Genomic DNA, 20,696 nt, shown 5'->3' with positions numbered 1-20,696 from the left:
TCTCCAGTCCGTTTGTTTGTTTTAATTGTACAAGGTTGGAAGGCTATGCTTTAAGTTTATCTAGTTGGGCATCATTGCGACAATCCAAATTAAGTTACCAGCCCTTTTTAACCATGTTTTCATAGCGCATTTGCCAGGACAATTTCTTTTTAGTTTTCAATAGGTTTAGGTTTTCTACAAAGCTTACGTGCTATATTTATGGAATCATTGACTGTCAGTGAAAAAATGCGAAGTATTCTTAAGAAAATGCACCTCAAAGAAAATAAAACTTGGATTTTTTGTGTCGTGCACTATATATTTTCATATGTGAAGTCGTTCTACTGTAAGAAAATCCTGTTTTTGATTTTTTTTGCTAAAATGGTAGCAGAGCATGTCGTTAAATTCTACGCGACGATCCTGCTTTTTCGCCTACAAGTAAGTGTATGCATGTACAAGGAATCCGCAAAATTTCGTAAACATCAGTATGTCATGTATCAAAGCAGTTGTGCTATAATGCTTGCAATTTCTAGCAACTTCAGTTTAAAATATTTTGGACATTAGTAAAATCCGGTGTGGAAAAGGCATTATCGAATTTGATCTGTGTTCCCTAAGATAATATTTGATAATAATTTATGGAACATTGAAATTGAACAAACGAGTGTATCAAATTACAGTGATTTATTCTCGGTTTATAAACTAGTTATCGCACTTTTTCTCGCAAAACTATCGCCATATTTTTTCGTTTTTAAGTTCTCGTATATTACTCGCCTAAATATGTAAGCAAAACCATAAAAAAATCATAAAAATATTTCTGATATCTTTTCTCGGCACTGTGCAATAACTACTACTTATTATTATTCAAATTACAACATATATTTTTCTATCTAAAAAAAATTGTTAGGCCACTGATTTTTCAGTTATAAAAAACAAATTTCTCGTCTCGTTTAAATTTTCAGATTCTGCCCTGAATTAACAAAACCTACAATTTACTACAAATTTTACATAAATTAAAAAAAAATCAAAAACTGTCCCAGGTTAATAAAAAGTGATCTTGTAAAAATACAAATAAAATGCCCACATAAATTCAAACACACTTACATTTTAGCCCTAAAAATTATGTTGTGTGTGTGCTAAAAAAATCTTAAAACAAGAATAGCTGACTTCTTACAAACAGAAACAAATTAGCGTGTAACAGAGAAGTTGCGTTCAATTAAATGATTATATGCTCGGACGTTTCCTATAGCCCTTAGATCGTGTAACAATTCACCCACTGTGTACAATCTTGATGCTGCAAGTAGCTGTAATAAATACCGTGTAGGACAATATGAATTATTCTGCATCACTGCAACTGCAAATTGCTGGATTAGACTTTGCATTTCAAGTCCTTCTGCGACTATTTTCCAGGATTCCTGTTGCAAAAGTAACGTAGCTAACTTGCTCATGTCATCAGGTGTTAATTCTCCGAATTTTCTTGTTAGATCAAAATTTTGGAAAAAACCTGCAACGTGCACTAGACCTTCATTTTCGCAAATTTCTTTCAACTCACGAATTTCCTTATCAGGATGGTAAAAGGGCAATGCTTCCACGAACGCAGCAGCAGGGTTACCGCCACCAGAACGATGTAGAAATAACAAATTCATCTGATCTTGATTCAACCCACATCATCTTGCTAACTGTACAATTCCATAAGAAGCAGGAGCGGCATTCAATATATCCGCCAAACTTGAAATTTTTAACTCTAAAGAATAAAGTACATGAGGGGTATTCTAAACATAATGTACCAGTTTACCAATACAAATTTGCTTCAAATTCTCAGCGTTAATTTAAAAAAAAATAAAAAATTTTAGGCACCCTGAAAACCTTAGAGAGGCTGAAAGAGAGTATCACTTGCATTGATCATTTCTGAATGATGAATAAAAAATACGGAAACATATAAGTATACCAAATAGCCATAAGTTAGGTCAGCCGATCTTATGATTATTATCGTCCATACCAACCTATTTTTAAAGTCAACATATTTTTAGACACTTTGTAGAAAATGGAAGGGTTTTGTAATAAGCTCCCGGAGTATGAGAAATTATTTTTTTTCTCCAATGATCGTTTAAAATTTTCTAGTTGATTTCAGCTGTTACTTTACATATATCAATGATGATTTTTCTTTGGTTTCAAGAGGTCAAATGTTTGCATAAGACAATTCCTTCTGAGTACTTAAGTATGTTCGATGTGACGAAGCCAATGAGATGTGCGATGGGTATACGCGTGGATATTTCCGCGGGCTAACGACTCATCTATTATAATAATGTACTTTCGGTAAGCTAAATATAACACCGAAGCATTAAAGTTTTACGTTTAAGGAGTTTATTTTTACCAAACAAATGCGGCAAAAAACAAACCAGTAAAGGTTCATAAAATCCTTCTTGCCCACGTCACAAGTATATTACCACTGAGACAAAATAATTGTTTTAGACAGTTTAAAAACTTGCTTTTTCTGATAGTATAAATAAAATACAAAATCATTGTTCTAAGAAGTAATTTCCTTATTTATTATTACTAGTCGTTAGCCCGTGGAAAATCCACGGGTTCGCCCGTCCTTTTTATACCGCATTGCGTGCTTCTCGCTATTGCGTAGCTAAGCTATCATTTTGACAGACAGACAGACAGACCTCTTGAAACAAAAGGAAAATCATCATTGAAATATAAAACGTTGCATCTGAAATACACTAATCAACTTACCAAATAACTTATTCTTCGATATTCTTTTTAGTTGAATTTCTTAATAATCCGTCTGTATCACAGTGTTTAAAATCGTCAATTCTATTTTCCAATCGAACGATATACAATAGATTTTATAAAACATGTTCAAAAATTGTCACTTCATTCAGCGAGTAAAGTTAAAGCAAGTGCATAGGTGGACTAAATTTACTCTCTCTGGAAATTCTTTCATGTGATGGACTTACTAATGTGCTTGTAGTAAAAAGTTTGACCTCTATATAATCTACCTGAAGTAGATTTTCGGTCATTTGGTCTTGTAAACAATCTTCTGAACAAGTAGGAAAGTTTTCTCAACTATTCTGTTTTGTTTAGAAACCGTATTATGCTAACAAAAAGTTACAACAGGTGACTGCACAAGGCAAGTTTTAAATTTATGGCACATGCGCCTGAAAAACATTTGAATTCTGGGTCTTTCCATTAATCCCAACAAAATCTGACGCTATGAAGTCAACTTGCCAAAAAAAATTAGAACTAAAACAAAAATTTGGATTCAATAGAAAAATGGGATTTGTGATTTGACATTAATATTTACAAATCAGAATAAACAAAGTCCAAAGAGTCTTAAAATCTGACTGTTAACAATGATGAAAAATCAGATTCAATTTTTTAACAAAAAGCAAATCTATCGTGTGGAAGCTTCCTTAAAGATAACCAATTACTCTCTGGCGGCTTAAGACAAATTTGTAAAAAGATTTAAAAAAACCTATTTGCAAAAATTTAACTGAACATCATTAATTTCAGGGATATTTTTTAACAAGTTTATTTTCCCAGGATTTTCCAGGATCGTGGTTTTATTGATGGACACATTTATATAGTAGAGCATTTTTAAAAATATATTACCACTAACAATCCTTGCTCGCTGTTTATTAGCCTCCTCTTCAATTAAAGAGATCTCGCTATACCTTGATTCATCATTAATTGTGGAAGCAGTGGAAGAACTCTAAAAATAAGAATAGGTTCGTTCATTTATCTTAATACTTAAAATATATACGATGACCGGTAATTATCGGAATATATACAAGGATGAGTAATACTCGATATATACACGACGACGGGTAGTACTCGGGATATGTACGATGACCGGTAATTATCGGAATATATACGAGGATGGTTAATACTCGATATATACACGACGGCAGGTAGTACTCGGTATGTACGATGACCGGTAATTATCGGAATATATACGAGGATGGGTAATACTCGATATATACACGACGACGGGTAGCACTCGGATATGTTCGACGGGTAATACTTAGACTGTGTACGATGGATCGAAATACGTAGGGTGGTAATATACGGTATATAGGACGGGCAAACCTGTGGATCCTTCCACGAACAAACGACAACTGTTGTCAATTTTGCACATCTGACACCATCTTCCTACACACATTGAACTACACGTTGTTTTTATAGGAACCCGTAAAATATGACCTAAATTCAACTGCTCTTATTTTTCACCCTGATTCTCTATGATAATAGCCACATCTTATTCAAATTGGTTGCGCCGCAACTTTGTTTCAACTTCCTGCAGATTAATGTAATTACTTCATGCTAAACCGATGCGAAAATATGTATAACGGGTGAAATTTGAGGACTGGTGAAAAAGTGGTTTTTTTAGCACAGGTTAAGGTCTAGTTGTTCTATTATTGGTCTTAATCAACTTTAGGATTCCGTCTCATTTTGCTCTTATTTATGAAAAAAAAGTTTTTTTACGAGGAATTTAGATATTTTTTCAAATAATTGGAGCTCCACAGCTGCGCTCATGAACAATCCGGCGAAAAAGTATAAAATACATTTTGGCGGTTATTCTGGTAAGAAAAGGCACGATCACAAGCGAAAACAGTTATCGGTAGCTAGAGAGTAAATTTCAATTGATGTCCATGATTATTTTGTTTTTATGACAAAATTTAGCCACAGATTGTTCTTAATTTTGTAATGATTTAAGGCTGCTTATATTTTTCAAAAATAAAATCTGTTCGTGCTTTTATAACATTTTATTTAAGAAAAAGCATGTATATTCATTTCTTTGCTTTTTTAATTTGAAATCGAAAGGAAAATTGTAAATTGCCATATGCATACTTCTCTCTTTTTTACAAAAGTTTGGTGATAACAGTATTACACATTAAGAGATAATAAACTATCCACCAACCTACCTCAAAACTAAGCAATTGTGAAGTATTTGCCATGACGTTTCTGTAAAAGTTTCCACACTGAAATCGTTTCTTCTCTAAAATAACCAAACAAATTGATAATTTATAATTTGTAAAAGTTCAAGACTCATTTCGATTGTATTAATGTTGTAAAAATATATATATATTGTTTTCTAGTATTGTTTTCTTATTATAGGGATTGGCTGGTTCTTCCTCTGAATTATGTTAATTTGTTTTCGCGTGTATTTTTTAAAAGACGTAGCCAGCGTTGATTTTAAATGAAACAAGTGTGTCCGCTTTTTCTGAGTTACGTTCTTACAAATATATTTTTATTTATTTATTTTTATTTAACAACTATTTGTACAGGATATTTACATATCAACATATAATGCTGTTTTCCATATGTGTCCTGTGTAATATAAAAACAAAAGCAAATATAAATATAAATATGAGGAATGAAAACGCTTAAAACTGTAAAAACAAAAGACTGAAACTAAAACTGTCACAATAGCTAAAAACAGACAGAACCAAAATGTAGAAATGAATTGAAGTAAAAATCTTTAGAATGAGGAACTCATGAGGTGAATCATCGACTAAATCACAGGGAAAAACTATTAGTAATAAACTTCAAAATATAATTAATTAATATACAATACAAAAAGACATACCAAAAACATAGAAAATTGAGGTAGTCTTCTTGCATCATATAGCTAGCAGTATGTAAAAATATATAATTTATAGAAATGCGTAGCTAAAATGTTAAAATGTTGAACAAAATAGGATGAGAAAATAGAAAGTTCGAATTTGAAGGGAACCAAAGAATGGCAAAACAAAAAACGAGGAAATGAAAGGATGAAATTATGGATAAAGAATCATGGATAAACATCAAAACTAAACTAAAATAAAAGTTAGCATCTTTATAATAATTAGTACCCAGATATGTTTCGACTTTGGGTAGTTTTGATTCCTGCAGTTTTGATTCCTGTCCAAAGTCGGTCAAAAGTCGCCATATTATAATCAAAGTCAGTCAAAGAATCAGGGCGTCCACCTTGGGTTTGGTATTTGATCTCCTTATTCTATGCCCGTTTTAGTGTTTCTTAACTGTATGACAACCGTTTTGCAGCACTTTGGAAAATGAAAACCACAGCGCTTCCAAACTGATTTGTGAGTTTGTGTCAATGATTCTGTTCAACATCTTTGAAAAAATTTCTCCACTAACTTGATCCTTGTTTACAATATTTAGGCCACCATCCTTCTATTCTTTGATTTCGTGAGGATGATAATATCGATGTGCGTCTGGATCACCTCTGAAATATGCTTGAATGGATGCTCCTAGAGCATTTTCTGTAAGATCAGTGATGAGCTCTACAGGACAGCCATCTAGGTTACTTACTGTGTCTAAGTAATAGTGAGCAATATTGTCTGGATTATTAGAGATTTAGTTACATTGAGCCGAAGCATTTTACGACTATATCCATCTATAGGACCATGGATAGGAAAGCCCCAAGGTTTCAATTTGTCGTATCCATCGATGTGTCATAAAAAATTGGTTCCGGGTTTTCATATTCGTTTTTAAACTTTTAAAATGTGATCTAAAAAAACATTTCTATCGCTGTTTTCCGTTTTTTAAACTTTTAAAATGCGATCTAAAAAAACATTTCTATCGCTGTTTTCCGTTTTTTAAACTTTTAAAACGTGATCTAAAAAAACATTTCTATCGCTGTTTTCCGTTTTTTAAACTTTTAAAATGCGATCTAAAAAAACATTTCTATCGCTGTTTTCCGTTTTTAAACTTTTAAAATGCGATCTAAAAAACATTTCTATCGCCGCTGTTCGTTTTTAAACTTTTAAAATGCGATCTAAAAAAAACATTTTTATCGCCGTTTTTCGTTTTTAAAGTTTTAAAATGCAATCTAAAAAAACATTTCTATTAAAATTAAAGTTTCAATCTTTGTTAAAATATAATAATTTCTATCGCTTAAAAGCTTTTTTTAACCCGCGCAACCAACAATGCCTTCTCGCTAGTTTATTTAGTTTCCACGCAAAACATTTGTTTAATAAAAATATTAACAATGGCTCTTCGTGTAACATTGATAGAGTTGATAACATTTGCAAATATGCTATTGGGAATAGTTATGTTAACACTATTTAACAATAGTTACGCGCAGTTATAATAAGCTATTTTTTCTTCAATAATCTTTTGTTTATTACGCGCAAGTTAATGACTTACAAGACTCGCAAGATAATTAATAAGAACAAAAGACAAACCACACCGCCTCCGAGAAAAAGGTGTGAAACTTGAGCGTACGCGTACGCTTGCATCTGGAAGGTACTGTACTGCCGTCTACGAAATCTGTGCCTTCTACGATTTTCGCTAGCAACCAGATCAAGTACCTTGTTGAGTAAAGTTTGCACAATAATTCTTAGTACTCTTATACCCTCCATTTCCAGCAAATGTCACACAGTGCGATAGCCCCCAGAAGAACCAGGCCCATTGATTATTTCTGATATTCTTCGACGAACTTCATCGTGACTTAAATTAGGATTCGAAATTAGGATTCGAAATTAGGATTCGAAATACTGTCTGTGCAAGGTCGCTTCAAACCATATGCCTTGAATCGTCGCAAAAATGTCCTTGTGCTAATATCATGGCCATGATGGTGCTTTAAGAATTACAAATTCTCATAATAATTGAATCCTCTATATGTTAAAGTAATATCTATTAACCCCTTCTTTGTCAAAATATGCATCTACTTCCGAATCCGAATCTGCATCAGTGATATTAAAATCTGTATTAGCCATATTTAATAAATTTGGTTAAATATGTGTTCATAAGAGCGATTTTTTTCATTAAATTAAGTTCAGGCGTCTTTAAAAATAGTAAGTTTATAAAGTTTAAAGACGCAAGTATGCAGTTTGATAAAAGAATGTGCTTCACTTTGCATAGTTTTGCCCTTCTTGGGGTATGATAAAAAATTCACGACTTTGGGCAGCTGCCCTTTTGTTTTTTTTTATTACAATTATATATATATATATAGTCGATAAGGCCCGTGGAAAAATCCACTTAGGCAGGATAACAGAGAAAAATAACCGTCATTTAAATTTTGATGACGTCAGCAGAGACATGTCAGAACACAAAACTTTTTTTTTCAGAAATGTGTATGCCTGTTGCCTTCATCGTATAGATCTTGAAACGCTGATCAAGAAAATGTATAGGATCGTGTATTTTTGACAAACGGTTGCAGAGATATTAGGGTTTGAAGGTTTTTTGATGACGTCATCAACCCGTCCATTCCCGAAACGGATTCAGGGACCCAGGTTTGGGAAACTTACCCAAATTGGTCAAAGGTGGTCCCTAGTTACCTACGGAGGAGATGACGTCAGTTATTTCCACCCGTTTCCAAGTTATTTAGCCTTAAATTTAAAAGTGCAATGCAATGGCTTCACTAATCTTAATATACTTTCCTTAGACGTCAATATTGCTTTAACGTCAAAGTTTGGTAATTTACAAAACAAATTTATAGACGATGTTTTATAGACTTTATCAAAGAAATTTTATCCACTTCGCAAAAGTCACAGACAGACAGAACTGGCGTATTATTATATAGACTAGTCGATAAGGCCCGTGGAAAAATCCACTTAGGCAGAAGGACAATGGAAAAGTAGGTTGTTTTAGATTTTTTGCTGACGTCAGCAGTGCAATTACAAAAATATTTGGCGAAATTTAGTTTATTCGTTGCCTGTACTATGCTGATGTTAAAACGCTGACCAAGAAAATGTATATGATCATATCTTTTTGATAAGCAGTTAATGAGACATAAGGGATTTTAACATTTTGCTGATGTCAGCAATGGCCAGTCAAACCCCCCAAATTTTCTTTTTAGAAATTTGTATACCTGCTGCCTTCATTGTATAGGTCTTGAAACGCTTATCAAGAAAATGTATAGGATCGCGTATTTTTGACAAACGGTTGCAGAGATATTAGGATTTGAAGGTTTTTCGATGACGTCATCAACCCGTCCATTCCGAAACGGATTCGGGGACCCAGGTTTGGGAAAATTACCCAAATTGGTCCTAGTTGGTCCCTAGTTACCCACGCGGTGAAAAATCATTGACGTCACCACCTCGTTTCCAAGTTATTTGGCCTCAAAGTTTTAGGTGCACTGTAATGGCTTCATTAATTTAACATAGGATATTGACGTTAAAGTAGTGTTATTTTCGTTGCGCCGTAACGTCAGAAAATTTGACATATTAGAGATGCATTTTTCGGCAACATCAAAGGAAAATGAAGACATCCACTTTGCCTGTCACAGAGACACGGAACTGGCGTATTATTATATAGACTAGTCGATAAAGCCCGTGGAAAAATCCACTGAGGCAGAATAAAAATTTTGATGACGTCAGCAACCCATCCACAAAAAAAAGTAGAACTGTGTTTCCACGTTGCCTCTATTGTGTAGAGCTTAAACTGCTGATCAAGAAAATGTATATGATCATGTGCTTTTGATGAGCGGTTAATGAGATATAAGGGTTTTAAAATTTTGCTGACGTCAGCAATGGCCAGTCAAACCCCCAAAACTTTTTTTTAGAAATTTGTATACCTGTTGCCTTCATCGTATAGATCTTGAAACGCTGATCAAGAAAATGTATAGTATCCTATGTTTTTGACAAACGTCTAAGGAGATTTAAGGGCTTTAAAATTTTGCTGACGTCAGCAAAGTCCCTATCAAAAGTTCCAAAAAAAATTTCTTCACAAATTCGTACACCCGTTGCATTCATCGTATAGATCTTGAAACGCTGATCAAGAAAATGTATAGTATCCTATGTTTTTGACAAACGCCTAAGGAGATTTAAGGGCTTTAAAATTTTGCTGACGTCAGCAAAGTCCCTATCAAAAGTTCCAAAGAAAAATTTCTTCACAAATTTGTACACCCGTTGCATTCATCATATAGATCTTGAAATGCTGATCAAGAAAATGTATAGGAACGTGCACTTTTGACAAACGGTTGCAGAAATATTGGGATTTGAAGGTTTTGTGATGACGTCATCAACCCGTCCATTCCGAAACGGATTCGGGCATCCAGGTTTGGGAAACTTACCCAAATTGGTTTCAGGTGGTCCCTAGTTACCCACGCAGTGAAAAATCATTGACGTCACCACCTCGTTTCCAAGTTATTTGGCCTCAAAGTTTTAAGTGCACTGTAACGGCTTCATTAATTTAATATAGGATATTGACGTTAAAGTGGTGTTATTGACGTCGCGCCGTACCGTCAAAAAATTTAGCATATTAGACATGCATTTTTCGGTTACTTCAAAGAAAATTTCGGTAAAATTAAAGGAAAATGAACATATCCACTTTGCCTGTTACAGACACACGGAACTGGCGTATTATTATAGAGATGATGACATTTCCACTGAACTTTTCTTTCCACAAATGTAATTTAACGTTTAAAATAAATTTCACTTCAGGTGATAAACAATGCGTGTGCAACACAAGCCATTATTAGCATTCTTTTAAACACCAATCATGCTGATGTGCAGTTGGGCGAGAATTTGTCATCATTTAAAGAATTCTCTAAGCAGTTCGACCCAGCAGTAAGTACCGGCAGCATATGTGTATAATGTGGTGCAGAACGTTTATTAGTCTGCTTTTTTAATCCAGCTTGCAATGTGTGCTATTGTCATAGTAGGAAGTACTGACTCTCTTCTAACTTATTTGTTGTTGTTTTTGCAGCTGAAAGGTTTAAGTTTATCGAATTCCGATACGATCAAAGAAGTTCATAACAGTTTTGCAAGGTTTGTATGGCTTGCATTTTGTATTAATATTCTTTTTTATAAAATTATGATCCAATAATTTTAAAAAAAATAAAAATGGGGCAGAAGTTGTTAAATTTTTTAAAACATTTTCTCTCGGTGTGGCTTTGTATCAAAAAGTATGTTGAATTATAGTGGAGATAGGCACTCTCAATAATAATTTAATTAGTTAACTTCCATATCATTCGCCTCCTGAATTTATTGTTTATTGTAGTATTTTTGATTTTAATGCACCATCAGCATGCAGAGATACTTCTTATTTCCAGCAATACCCGATATACCAAAGAGATTCGTATAATTGAAATTAAAAAAATTTAAATTCAGAAGAACTAAAAACTTAAATGACATGGTTTCAATAAAACTAAGTGATGGAAACGTTAAATATGTAACAAACATTGAGAAAAATAACAATATTATTTTCTTCACATATTCCTTCACATATTGAGCTTTCAGGTCTTCTGGAGCCATGATCACAATATTACAAAAATTTCTGTATAAAACAAGTTTATAAAGTTATTGACAATCCCCTTGCTGATAAATTAATTAAATAAATATAAAGGCGCAGATGTAATCATTGAGTACAGGCTTCTCTTTAAGTATAAAGAGGCTCTCCTTTATCTCAAGTAAATAATGGTGTGCATCAGATGACAAAACAGTAAAATTATTGCCGTCAGCCTTGTGTGACGACATAAGTCAGTTTTCGCTAACCGCAGATGGTTGTTGCGTAGCAACCCTCTTACCAGTGAGATGCGAAAATCCTAGATGTTCACAAGATCTTACTTTCAAGTGCCGTATTGTCTTACCAATATAAGTAGCGTTGCAGCCACTACACGAAGATTTGTATACAACACTTGAAAGGAAAGACCTAAGAAGTTTATCTTTGAAGCGAAACACAGACGAAAATCTTAATGATGACTTAAAAACAACCTGTAATGAACAGCATTGTAGCTGTTTACGAAAAAGTTTCCTAAGGCGTGTTGTAGCTTGTAAGGAAACTGTACCAAAGTAAGGCAAAACAATAAGAACCTTTTTCTTAGGAATATCGAAACAGGAGGCAGGAGCAGGAGGAACGTATAGCTTGTTAAGAAATCTTTTGACACACGTATCAACGAAAATAACAGAATAACCATTCTTAGATAGTGTATTCTTAAGAAACTTAACTTCGAGGTGAAATCTAGAAAAATCCGAAGTGATACGGAAACAAAGGAACAATAAAGAATATACCAAACTATATTTGTATGACAGCGGTATGAAGCTAGTAAAATTAGTATACACGCCACTAAAAGTGGGCTTTCTATAAACACTAGTACAAAATGTATCACAAGTCCTGTCGATTTTGTTATCCAAAAAGGAAAAAGAAGAATCATGTTCCTTCTCAAAAGTAAAATATATGTTACAGTGTTTAGAGTTCAAAAAAACAACTAAAAGACTCCAATTGATCCATCGATCTAAACAATACAAAACATCCACATAACGTTTGTATAGCGATGGCTTGTATGTAGATGGACAGGTTGGCTCGTGGGGACATAAAAATACGTTAGCAAGGGGCGGTCCCAATGGAAAGCCCATGGCCGCACCGTCAACCTGTCTGTAATATTCACCGTTGAAAATAAACAAAGAGACAACCAGGAAAAGAGATCAAACAAAATTTTAAATCAGGAGAAAAAAAGGGAATTGTCAATAACTTTATAAACTTGTTTTAAACAGATAATTTTTGTAGTATTGTGACATGGTTTCAATTGAAGCTAGCACACAAATTTTTTTGGTACCAAAAAAATGCACTGCCTCACTATGCAATAAATTTGGGAAAACTTGCAACATTATTTCTGGAGATAAATCATGACTAATAAACTCTGTAATATATACATAATCGCCCAACATCAAAAACTTTTCATCAAAAAATTACTGACATTTACTTCTTTTAAAAAGTTGTAAAAAATGGTGCGGACATTTTTATTATTTATTTTTTCAGTATTTTATTTTCGAATAATTAAAGGCACAATTTTTTACCATCAGAAATTGTTTTGATTTTGGGATTTTAGGGATTTTGTTTAAAAATTAGTCAAGATTGCACATATTGAAATTATTTGATTCAGTGATCCTTATAAATTCACAGGAATCACTCTATCCTCTTTGTAGTATATGATACACATGTATTCCTTTTGACTGCTATCTATTGACTGCAACCAACTTTCAGTAAATTGTTCACGTCCTGTCGCAAACATGGTGTGATAAGTTCTACACCTAACGGCTAACCATAATCGGCAATTAAAAAACGACGATCTGCCATAATTTTATCTCTAGGTTCCCATAATTCCGGATATAAAAGACCACTTTTAATTACAATGTTTTTGTCACGTACGCTTCCAGGGAAAAGCTGACCAAAAAATGTGAAGCAATTACCTTGTGCAGTCCAAACCAAAATTTTAACAGTTCTGTGACTTTTTATAATCAAAATACATAAGTTTAAGTATAACGTGCTAGTAAGTGGGCAACATACAATAAGGTTATATACATAAAATTCACCCAAGCTAGTATGTATTTGTGGAATTACTTCTGGAACTTGAAAAGTTTCTCCTTGTCTCAAAAGTGTTAACAACAGTGGGGACAATGCACGACGTTTACATCTTAAAGAACCCCTTTAATTTTTTGATTGTTGTACAAAATGAAATTTTCACCAGTATTACAAGGATTTAAAATTGTCAGTATTCTTGTTTAAACAAAATCAGTAGGTAGTACATTGGCAACCAGTACGTGCTCGATAAATTTACACTTTGTAGAAAACACATTAATTTTTAGTTTCTTGTTTTCTTTCCAAATTGCATTAGATGCATATTTATCACCAAAAATTCCACATCAAATACTTCCACAGGTTGTTGCTATTCTTTTAAAAAATTATTTATATGTTTTTTTCTTGGGAAGATTCTATCCATTGGCGTCTTTCTCTTTCTTCATTCGTCCACTAATATACTTTTGAATAAAGCAGGCTTTGCAATTTTTTAACCTCCTCAGAATTCCACTAAAGGGTGCAAAATTTTTTTTACATAATTTATATGGCTTGTCACACGAATGCTGTCCTTTCCATCCACCCTTTTTTTTGTAGTACACTATTTCTTTCTCATAGCAGGATCTTTTAGAAACTTAAAAAAACTAGCAAATAAATATGACTTGCCGAATTTCCGTGGAAAAATCCACTGAATCTCTCATTGAATCCATGTAAGGGATGCCAAACAAAAACATACAATACAGTAATTTGAATTTTTATTACGCATAATCCAACCTTGACCTCCGGGCTCCTTGACTTTTTTTTATAACGGGACGGCAAAAAGCCCTGGGATTGAGGTTGCTGACAATCTGCATTATTCAATACTAGTCGATAAAGCCCGTGGAAAATCCACAAAAGCAGGATAAAAATTTTGATGTTAATGAGATATAAGGATTTAAAGATTTTGCTAACGTCAGCAATGGCCCCGTCAAAACCGATAAATTTTTTTTAGAAATTTGTATACCTGTTGCCTCTATCTCATAGATCTTGAAACGCTGATCAAGAAAATGTATAGGATTATGTACTTTTGACAAACGGTTGCAGAGATATTAGGGTTTAAAGGTTTTTTGATGACGTCATCAACCCACCCATTCCGAAACGGATTTAGGGACCCAGGTTTGGGAAACTTACCCAAATTGGTCCTAGGTGGTCCCTAGTTACCCACGCAGGAGATGACGTCAGTTATTTCCACCCGTTTCCATGTTATTAAGCCTTAAATTTAAAAGTGCAATGCAATGGCTTCACTAATCTTAATATACTTTCCTTTGACGTCAATATTGCTTTAACGTCAAAGTTTGCTAATTTACAGAACAAATTTATAGGCGATGTTTTATAGACTTTATCAAAGAAATTTTATCCACTTTGCAAAAGTCACAGACAAAAGCTCCGTATTATTATAAGAGACTAGTCGATAAAGTCCCGTGGAGAAATCCACTCAGGCAATAGGACATTGAAAAAGTTGGTTTGCTGACGTCAGCAGTGCAATTACAAAAATATTTGGCGAAATTTAGTTCATTCGTTGCCTGTACTATGCAGATGTTAAAACGCTCATAAAGAAAATGTATATGATTATATCTTTTTGATAAGCAGTTAATGAGACATAAGGGTTTTAACATTTTGCTGATGTCAGCAATGGCCAGTCAAACCCCCCCAATTTTTTTTTTAGAAAATTGTATACCTGCTGCCTTCATTGTATAGATCTTGAAACGCTGATGAAGAAAATGTATAGGATCATGTACTTTTGACAAACTGTTGCAGAGATATTAGGATTTGAAGGTTTTTCGATGACGTCATCAACCCGTCCATTCCGAAACGGATTCGGGGACCCAGGTTTGGGAAAATTACCCAAATTGGTCCTAGTTGGTCCCTAGTTACCCACGCGGTGAAAAATCATTGACGTCACCACCTTGTTTCCAAGTTATTTGGCCTCAAAGTTTTAGGTGCACTGTAATGGCTTCACTAATCTTAATTAACTTTCCTTTGACGTCAATACTATTTTATCGGTAAAGTTTGGTAAATTACAGAACAATTTTATAGGCGATGTTTTATAGAATTTGTTAAAGAAAATTTTGAAGAATGTAATCCACTTTGCAAAAGTGACAGACAGACACACGGAACTGGCGTATTATTATATAGATTAGTCGATAAGGCCCGTGGAGAAATCCACTTAGGCAGAAGGACAATGGGAAAATAGGTTCTTTTAGATGTTTTTCTGACGTCAGCAGTGTATATACAAAAAAATGTTCTTAAAATCTTACACAAAATGTCAAATATCAAATCACATTAAATCCTCCACACAAATCTTACACAAAATAAAAAAGAACAGCTTGCAAGGTGTAAAATCTAGTTGATAAAAAGTTACAACAACGACACTCACAACATCGACACTCACAACACTAAACTCACAAAACCGACAGTAAGAAGACCGACAGTTACAACACCAACAGTCACAACACGGATAATAACAATTTCAAAAATAACGCATCTCAAATATTTACATCTTATAAGTGATTATGTTGAAAACCCTCAGTATTTTATTCTGAAGTGTCAAAAAGGAGGCCTCCAAGAGTTAGCAAAAATAAGTTTTTTACACATTTTAAATATTGATTTTCCCTTACGCTTATACAAAAATATGAAAAAGCCGTAGTTTGGAAAACATAAAATTTAAATCTAGAAAAGTCAGTCATTTTAGTTGCATTACCATGCTCTCCCACAAAAATTTACACAAAATGTAAAAATCAACCAGTTAAGAACACAAAAATTTTTCTTTACCAACAATTTTAAACATAAATGTCAAAAAATCAATGAGCAAAGAATAAACTTGAATCAACAAAGATTATGTGTAGAGCTTGAAACACTAATCAAAATAATGTTAGAATCAAGTACAACACTAACAATAATAATAAAGTCAGAAATAACACATTTCAAATATTTACTTCGTTAAAAACCTTTAATATTTCAATCAGAAGTGTCAAAAAACATCAAATTTATATCTGGAAAACATTTATTCAATTACATACTATCCTGTTTCCCAAAAATATACACAAATTGTAAAAATTAACAGGTTAAGAACACGAAAAAATTTTTCTTTGTATGATGATCTGTAGTTACCTTTACCAACCATTTTAAACGTGAATGTCAAAAATAAATAAGGAGTAAATTTGAATCAACAAAGATATTACTTTTGGAAAACAGAGTGTATATACGGTCCGTCCTCACACAAGTTAACACAAAATGTAAAACAGATCGGTTTTTGAGGAGCACATCCAAATCAACAAAAATCAGTTCATTTAGCATGTTCTATATTGCTATTGCCCATAAATCTTCCACAAAAAGGTTATGAAACACATCAAATTATAGAAAAATCAGGCATTTCATAAAATATAAAAAACAAAAAAGTTTTTTCATCATCACCAAACACAGTTATATATTACCACAATTATAAAATTCTTAACAAAAACGTGAAACCATGGAATTTTCTTCCAGCAAAAATGACATCACATACAGTTTAGTTCTCCCCAACAAAAGTTTACAATACGAACTATGAAAAAGCCATTAGCTTACACAACAGCCTTTAGTGGAGGCCAATTCTACAAAATTTGTGCTTTCAGTATATTGCATGTGGTCTTTTTCCCACAAAAGTTTACAGAAAATTTTAAAAAACAGCAGTTTGCAACACAAACAAAAACACGAACAACCTTCCCGAACCGAACGACCATCCTCTCATAAATTAAAATGAAGTCAAAAACCCATGTAAATTTCCAATCAAATGTCTAGCTACACACCCCTGTAAAAATAACCTGGCATTTTACATGTAGGCTGACGAAAGTTAAACAGGATGTCAGAAACAAAACAATAAAAAATAACTTAACACACACGCTTTAAATTCTGGAGAAAAAAAATATTCCACTTGTCATATTGCACGTGGTCCCTTTGTAAAGTTTACAGGAAATGTGAAAAGAAATATAAAATACATCTGCAAAAGTTCAAGTCTTTAAAGATTTTGTAGGTAGGTAGCTAGCTAGCTTGTTACATCATAATTCGTGCTCATAAAAGAAAAGAAGTTTGGAAACTAAGGTAGCTAGCTATAGATAATTAAAAAAGAGGAATAACAATATAAGTCATAGGTTGAGCTAGCCCATGGAGGACAACATTAGCTAGCTAACAGTAGCTAAGACCCCCAGTTAAATATACTTAAACTGGGAACACTTAGCTAAAACTAAAGCTAGCTATTTATGCTTAGTAAAACACATATAAAGAGAAACAATAGTAATGTAAAAATAATAACATTACAGTGATCAGTAAGTTCAACAAACCAAAGTTTTCCGTTTGTTAGTCAGCTAACAGCTTTATGTAGCATTTTGAATTTTAGGACAAACACATTAGTTACGCACCAGGGGATACATTAATTATGCAACAAAAACATAAACAAATATGGTGGCTAGGTTTGTTTTTAAAAAAGCGCTAAAATATGAAACTTCAAGAATTTGAGGCTTTTCTTGGAAAATGCGAGTCTGCTTGCTCCAGTGACATAAAAACTAAACGTCTAAAAACATCAAAGTTCTTACTATTTGTGATTTCAAATCCACTTCAACCTCTAGCTTCTATTTTCTTCTTCTAACTTTACTACTTTACTTCTAGCTCTAGCTACCACTTCTCACTTCATTTCTTGGACTTTTCTTTCTCTGAATTACTTTTTGCAATTTTTCAAGACGAAGGGGCTGTTTTCTTGTTGTTGGTTTTGTGTCGAGGGTTACCATTTTTCGGGAGTTAGCCGTTAAAATTTTTTCAGCAAATCAATATTATATATATAGTCTATATATATAATATATAAAACTCTTATACAAACTTACAAAAGTGTCATTGAAGAGTGTTTCCCTGAGTAAAAATCAAAAAATAGCTAAAATCTAGTACTTTTTCTCAAAATATGAAGTTTTTATTTACCTGATTTTTTTACTTCCTCAAACAGAAACCGGGATTTTCATCTTTGTTTACCTCAGAAAATCATCTACCTTTGCATAGGTACCCAACATAAACCGGCCTAAATTGGTTTAGTGCAAGAAAAGTACCCAAATGCTAAGGTGCCCATACGCTCACCTTTAAAAATTTTGAAGTTCTCAATTTCCGCCGCGCCGAGATTTTTTTTGACTGCAAGAATTGTCACGTGACTGAACAGCCTAATATAGATAGCTTACCATACTGGAATATCTTTATTTACCTTTATTTATTAAGAAAAAAAGAAATAATTGAATAACTTCCTCCAATCCATTATGCAGTGTGATTTCAATTTCCTTCCTAACTTACTCTCTTTACTGACAACACTGGATGGCTATATGATATCCTAAGCCTTACATCTAAGATCTACTATATTGCTAACTGTACTGATAAAAGCCATGCATTTTACAAAACCGGCAGAAACATCGCAGGATTTCATTTTTTTGCTTGGCGCTGATAATCCACAGACCCCATAAAAAGTGCTGAGTTTTTCGGACAACTATGGCGTTTTATTTGCATGAAAAAATCCAGTTAGACCAAATCAAACCCAAAAAAACGTATTATCTAATTTTATAGTTATTAAGAACATCAAAAAATGGATGGGCCCATTTACTATGTGGTAGTGAAGGTTTTAAAAGAACTGTTTAAAGTGCTTTCTTTTAACTATCTGCATGACATGGTACAGGAATTGCATTTCCAAACTAAATTGATTCTAAAAGTTGCCCGAACCCACCCTTGTATTTGTGGGTGTTTGCAGCTTATCAGCACCCACTTGCTCTTCACAATGCAATTGCCGCCCTCATTCACTGGCATTTTCACAAAGTTGTTTTAAGAAATAATTAAAACCACAAAGTCACCTGGGGAGCGAAATTGCAAGATCCTCGCTAGAGCAGTTTGTCTAATTATCATGTAAATAGGACGGTATATGCTAGCTTACTTTTTTCAATAAAGCGAATTTACAACTTACAATTGTAAGTTACTAAGACAGAAAGGTGTATTAAGCATTTAAAGAGGCATCATATAGCCTTGCTAAAAATCAGTGATTTTTAGGGTTTATTAGCCTAATTTCAAAACTAAAGGGCTAGGTAATTACAAGTAAGATATAAGGGAATTTATGAAAGGCACTAAAAAATAAGAATGAGAATAGTGCAATAAAATATAGCTAAAAATAAGAAAACCAAGTAAATATATATGCTAACAGTTCAGTTGCGTCTGTTGATCACACTATCCGCTCGATGGCAAAAGGACGATGAATGAACTCCAAACAATTAATGCGCATGCTCTATTGATCATGGTCTAACAACTTGTTATAAATATTAAAATAAAAATAAAATTTCTCAAAACGCAGCTGTGACCACTGGACATCCCGATTTAGCGGGAGGCTCTCCGGCTTGGTTTTTTATTTTAGGGAGAATAATAATACGCTAAGTGTGTCTGTGTGTCTGTGACAGGCAAAGTTGATATCGTCATTTTCCCTTGATGTTGCCGAAAAAATCTTTGATGTTGCCGAAAAAAAATATGTCTTCTTTGTCGTGAAAAGCCGCGAGTTTTGTGTGGTTTGTTAAATGAAGTTCTAGCACAAAGTAACGGAAATTGTGTTTGCAAAAAAGATGGCTGTCCTTTTTAAGCATTTGTCTTCTCTTGCCTTCAAAATAAATCTTTACAAAAGCATTTAAAAAGGGGCATGGTATATAAATGAAGTATAGAAAGGTTTCTGTAAGGTTTGTTTATGTTTTTTAAAGTTTTGATGATATTATTGATGCGAGACATGTTTGTTAGCTAGCTAGCATCAACCACACCAACAACAACTAGCTAGGTAGCTAGGAATTTATAAATATGTAGCCATGTTCTTTATACCTAGCTAAGTCTCCAGTTTATATTTCAGTGACCAGCTATTAGCTGCTGTAGCTACCTTATGTTAGCTTCAGTTTTATGTTGCTTTTTACATGTAAGCTAATCTTAGTGGTCTTTGCTAAGAATGTGACTGTAACTTATTTTAATTGACATTTTAAGCTTAAATTAACAAGCCACAACAACTTTTAAAAAAGTATTAAATAACATTTAAGAAGAGTTTAAGGACTGTTTTTAAGCAAATAATGTATTTTTCACAATTTGTGTATGCAAATAATGTATTTTTCACATTTTGTGTAACTAAACTTATATACTTCACATTTTGTGTAACTAAACTTATATACATTGGTTACATGCAATATGACGAAACAATTTTTATTTAACATGTAGTAATTCTGGTACCTTAAGTGTAGTGATTTTTGTTGTTCTAGATGTTCTGACTAAAATGTTTTTGTTTATGGCATTTTGTCTTTGTCGTGGCGCCGTAGATTAGTGGTTATAGCTCTCGTACTCTGTGCGGGATACCGGGGTTCGATTCCTCTTGACGGCGATTCAACATGAGCGAGTGAATGTTACCATAGCCCCGGGTT

At 33.4% G+C, this 20,696-nt stretch overlaps 1 protein-coding gene across 1 annotated transcript; it reads right to left on the bottom strand.

Annotated features, from left to right (window-relative positions):
* Positions 1-781: 781 nt before the first annotated feature.
* On the bottom strand, positions 782-18,439 carry LOC130635339 (uncharacterized). Its single transcript, XM_057444689.1, has 4 exons — positions 18,205-18,439; positions 4,905-4,978; positions 3,592-3,691; positions 782-1,717 (listed from the first exon to the last, which is right to left on the bottom strand). Exon 4 carries the CDS (start codon positions 1,617-1,619, stop codon positions 1,161-1,163), a length of 459 nt encoding a protein of 152 aa, XP_057300672.1. The 5' UTR covers positions 1,620-1,717; positions 3,592-3,691; positions 4,905-4,978; positions 18,205-18,439; the 3' UTR covers positions 782-1,160.
* Between the last annotated feature and the right edge of the window lie 2,257 nt (positions 18,440-20,696).

The sequence above is a fragment of the Hydractinia symbiolongicarpus genome, chromosome 1 (assembly GCF_029227915.1).
Source record: "Hydractinia symbiolongicarpus strain clone_291-10 chromosome 1, HSymV2.1, whole genome shotgun sequence".
NCBI classification, from domain to species: Eukaryota; Metazoa; Cnidaria; class Hydrozoa; order Anthoathecata; family Hydractiniidae; genus Hydractinia; species Hydractinia symbiolongicarpus.
The sequence above is the reverse complement of the archived record's forward strand: the minus strand, read 5'-3'. Positions and strand labels throughout refer to the sequence as shown.

What these genes read in the sequence shown, in the direction of transcription:
- LOC130635339 (XM_057444689.1), bottom strand. Translation starts at nt 1,619, where the DNA reads ATGAATTTGTTATTTCTACATCGTTCTGGTGGCGGTAACCCTGCTGCT.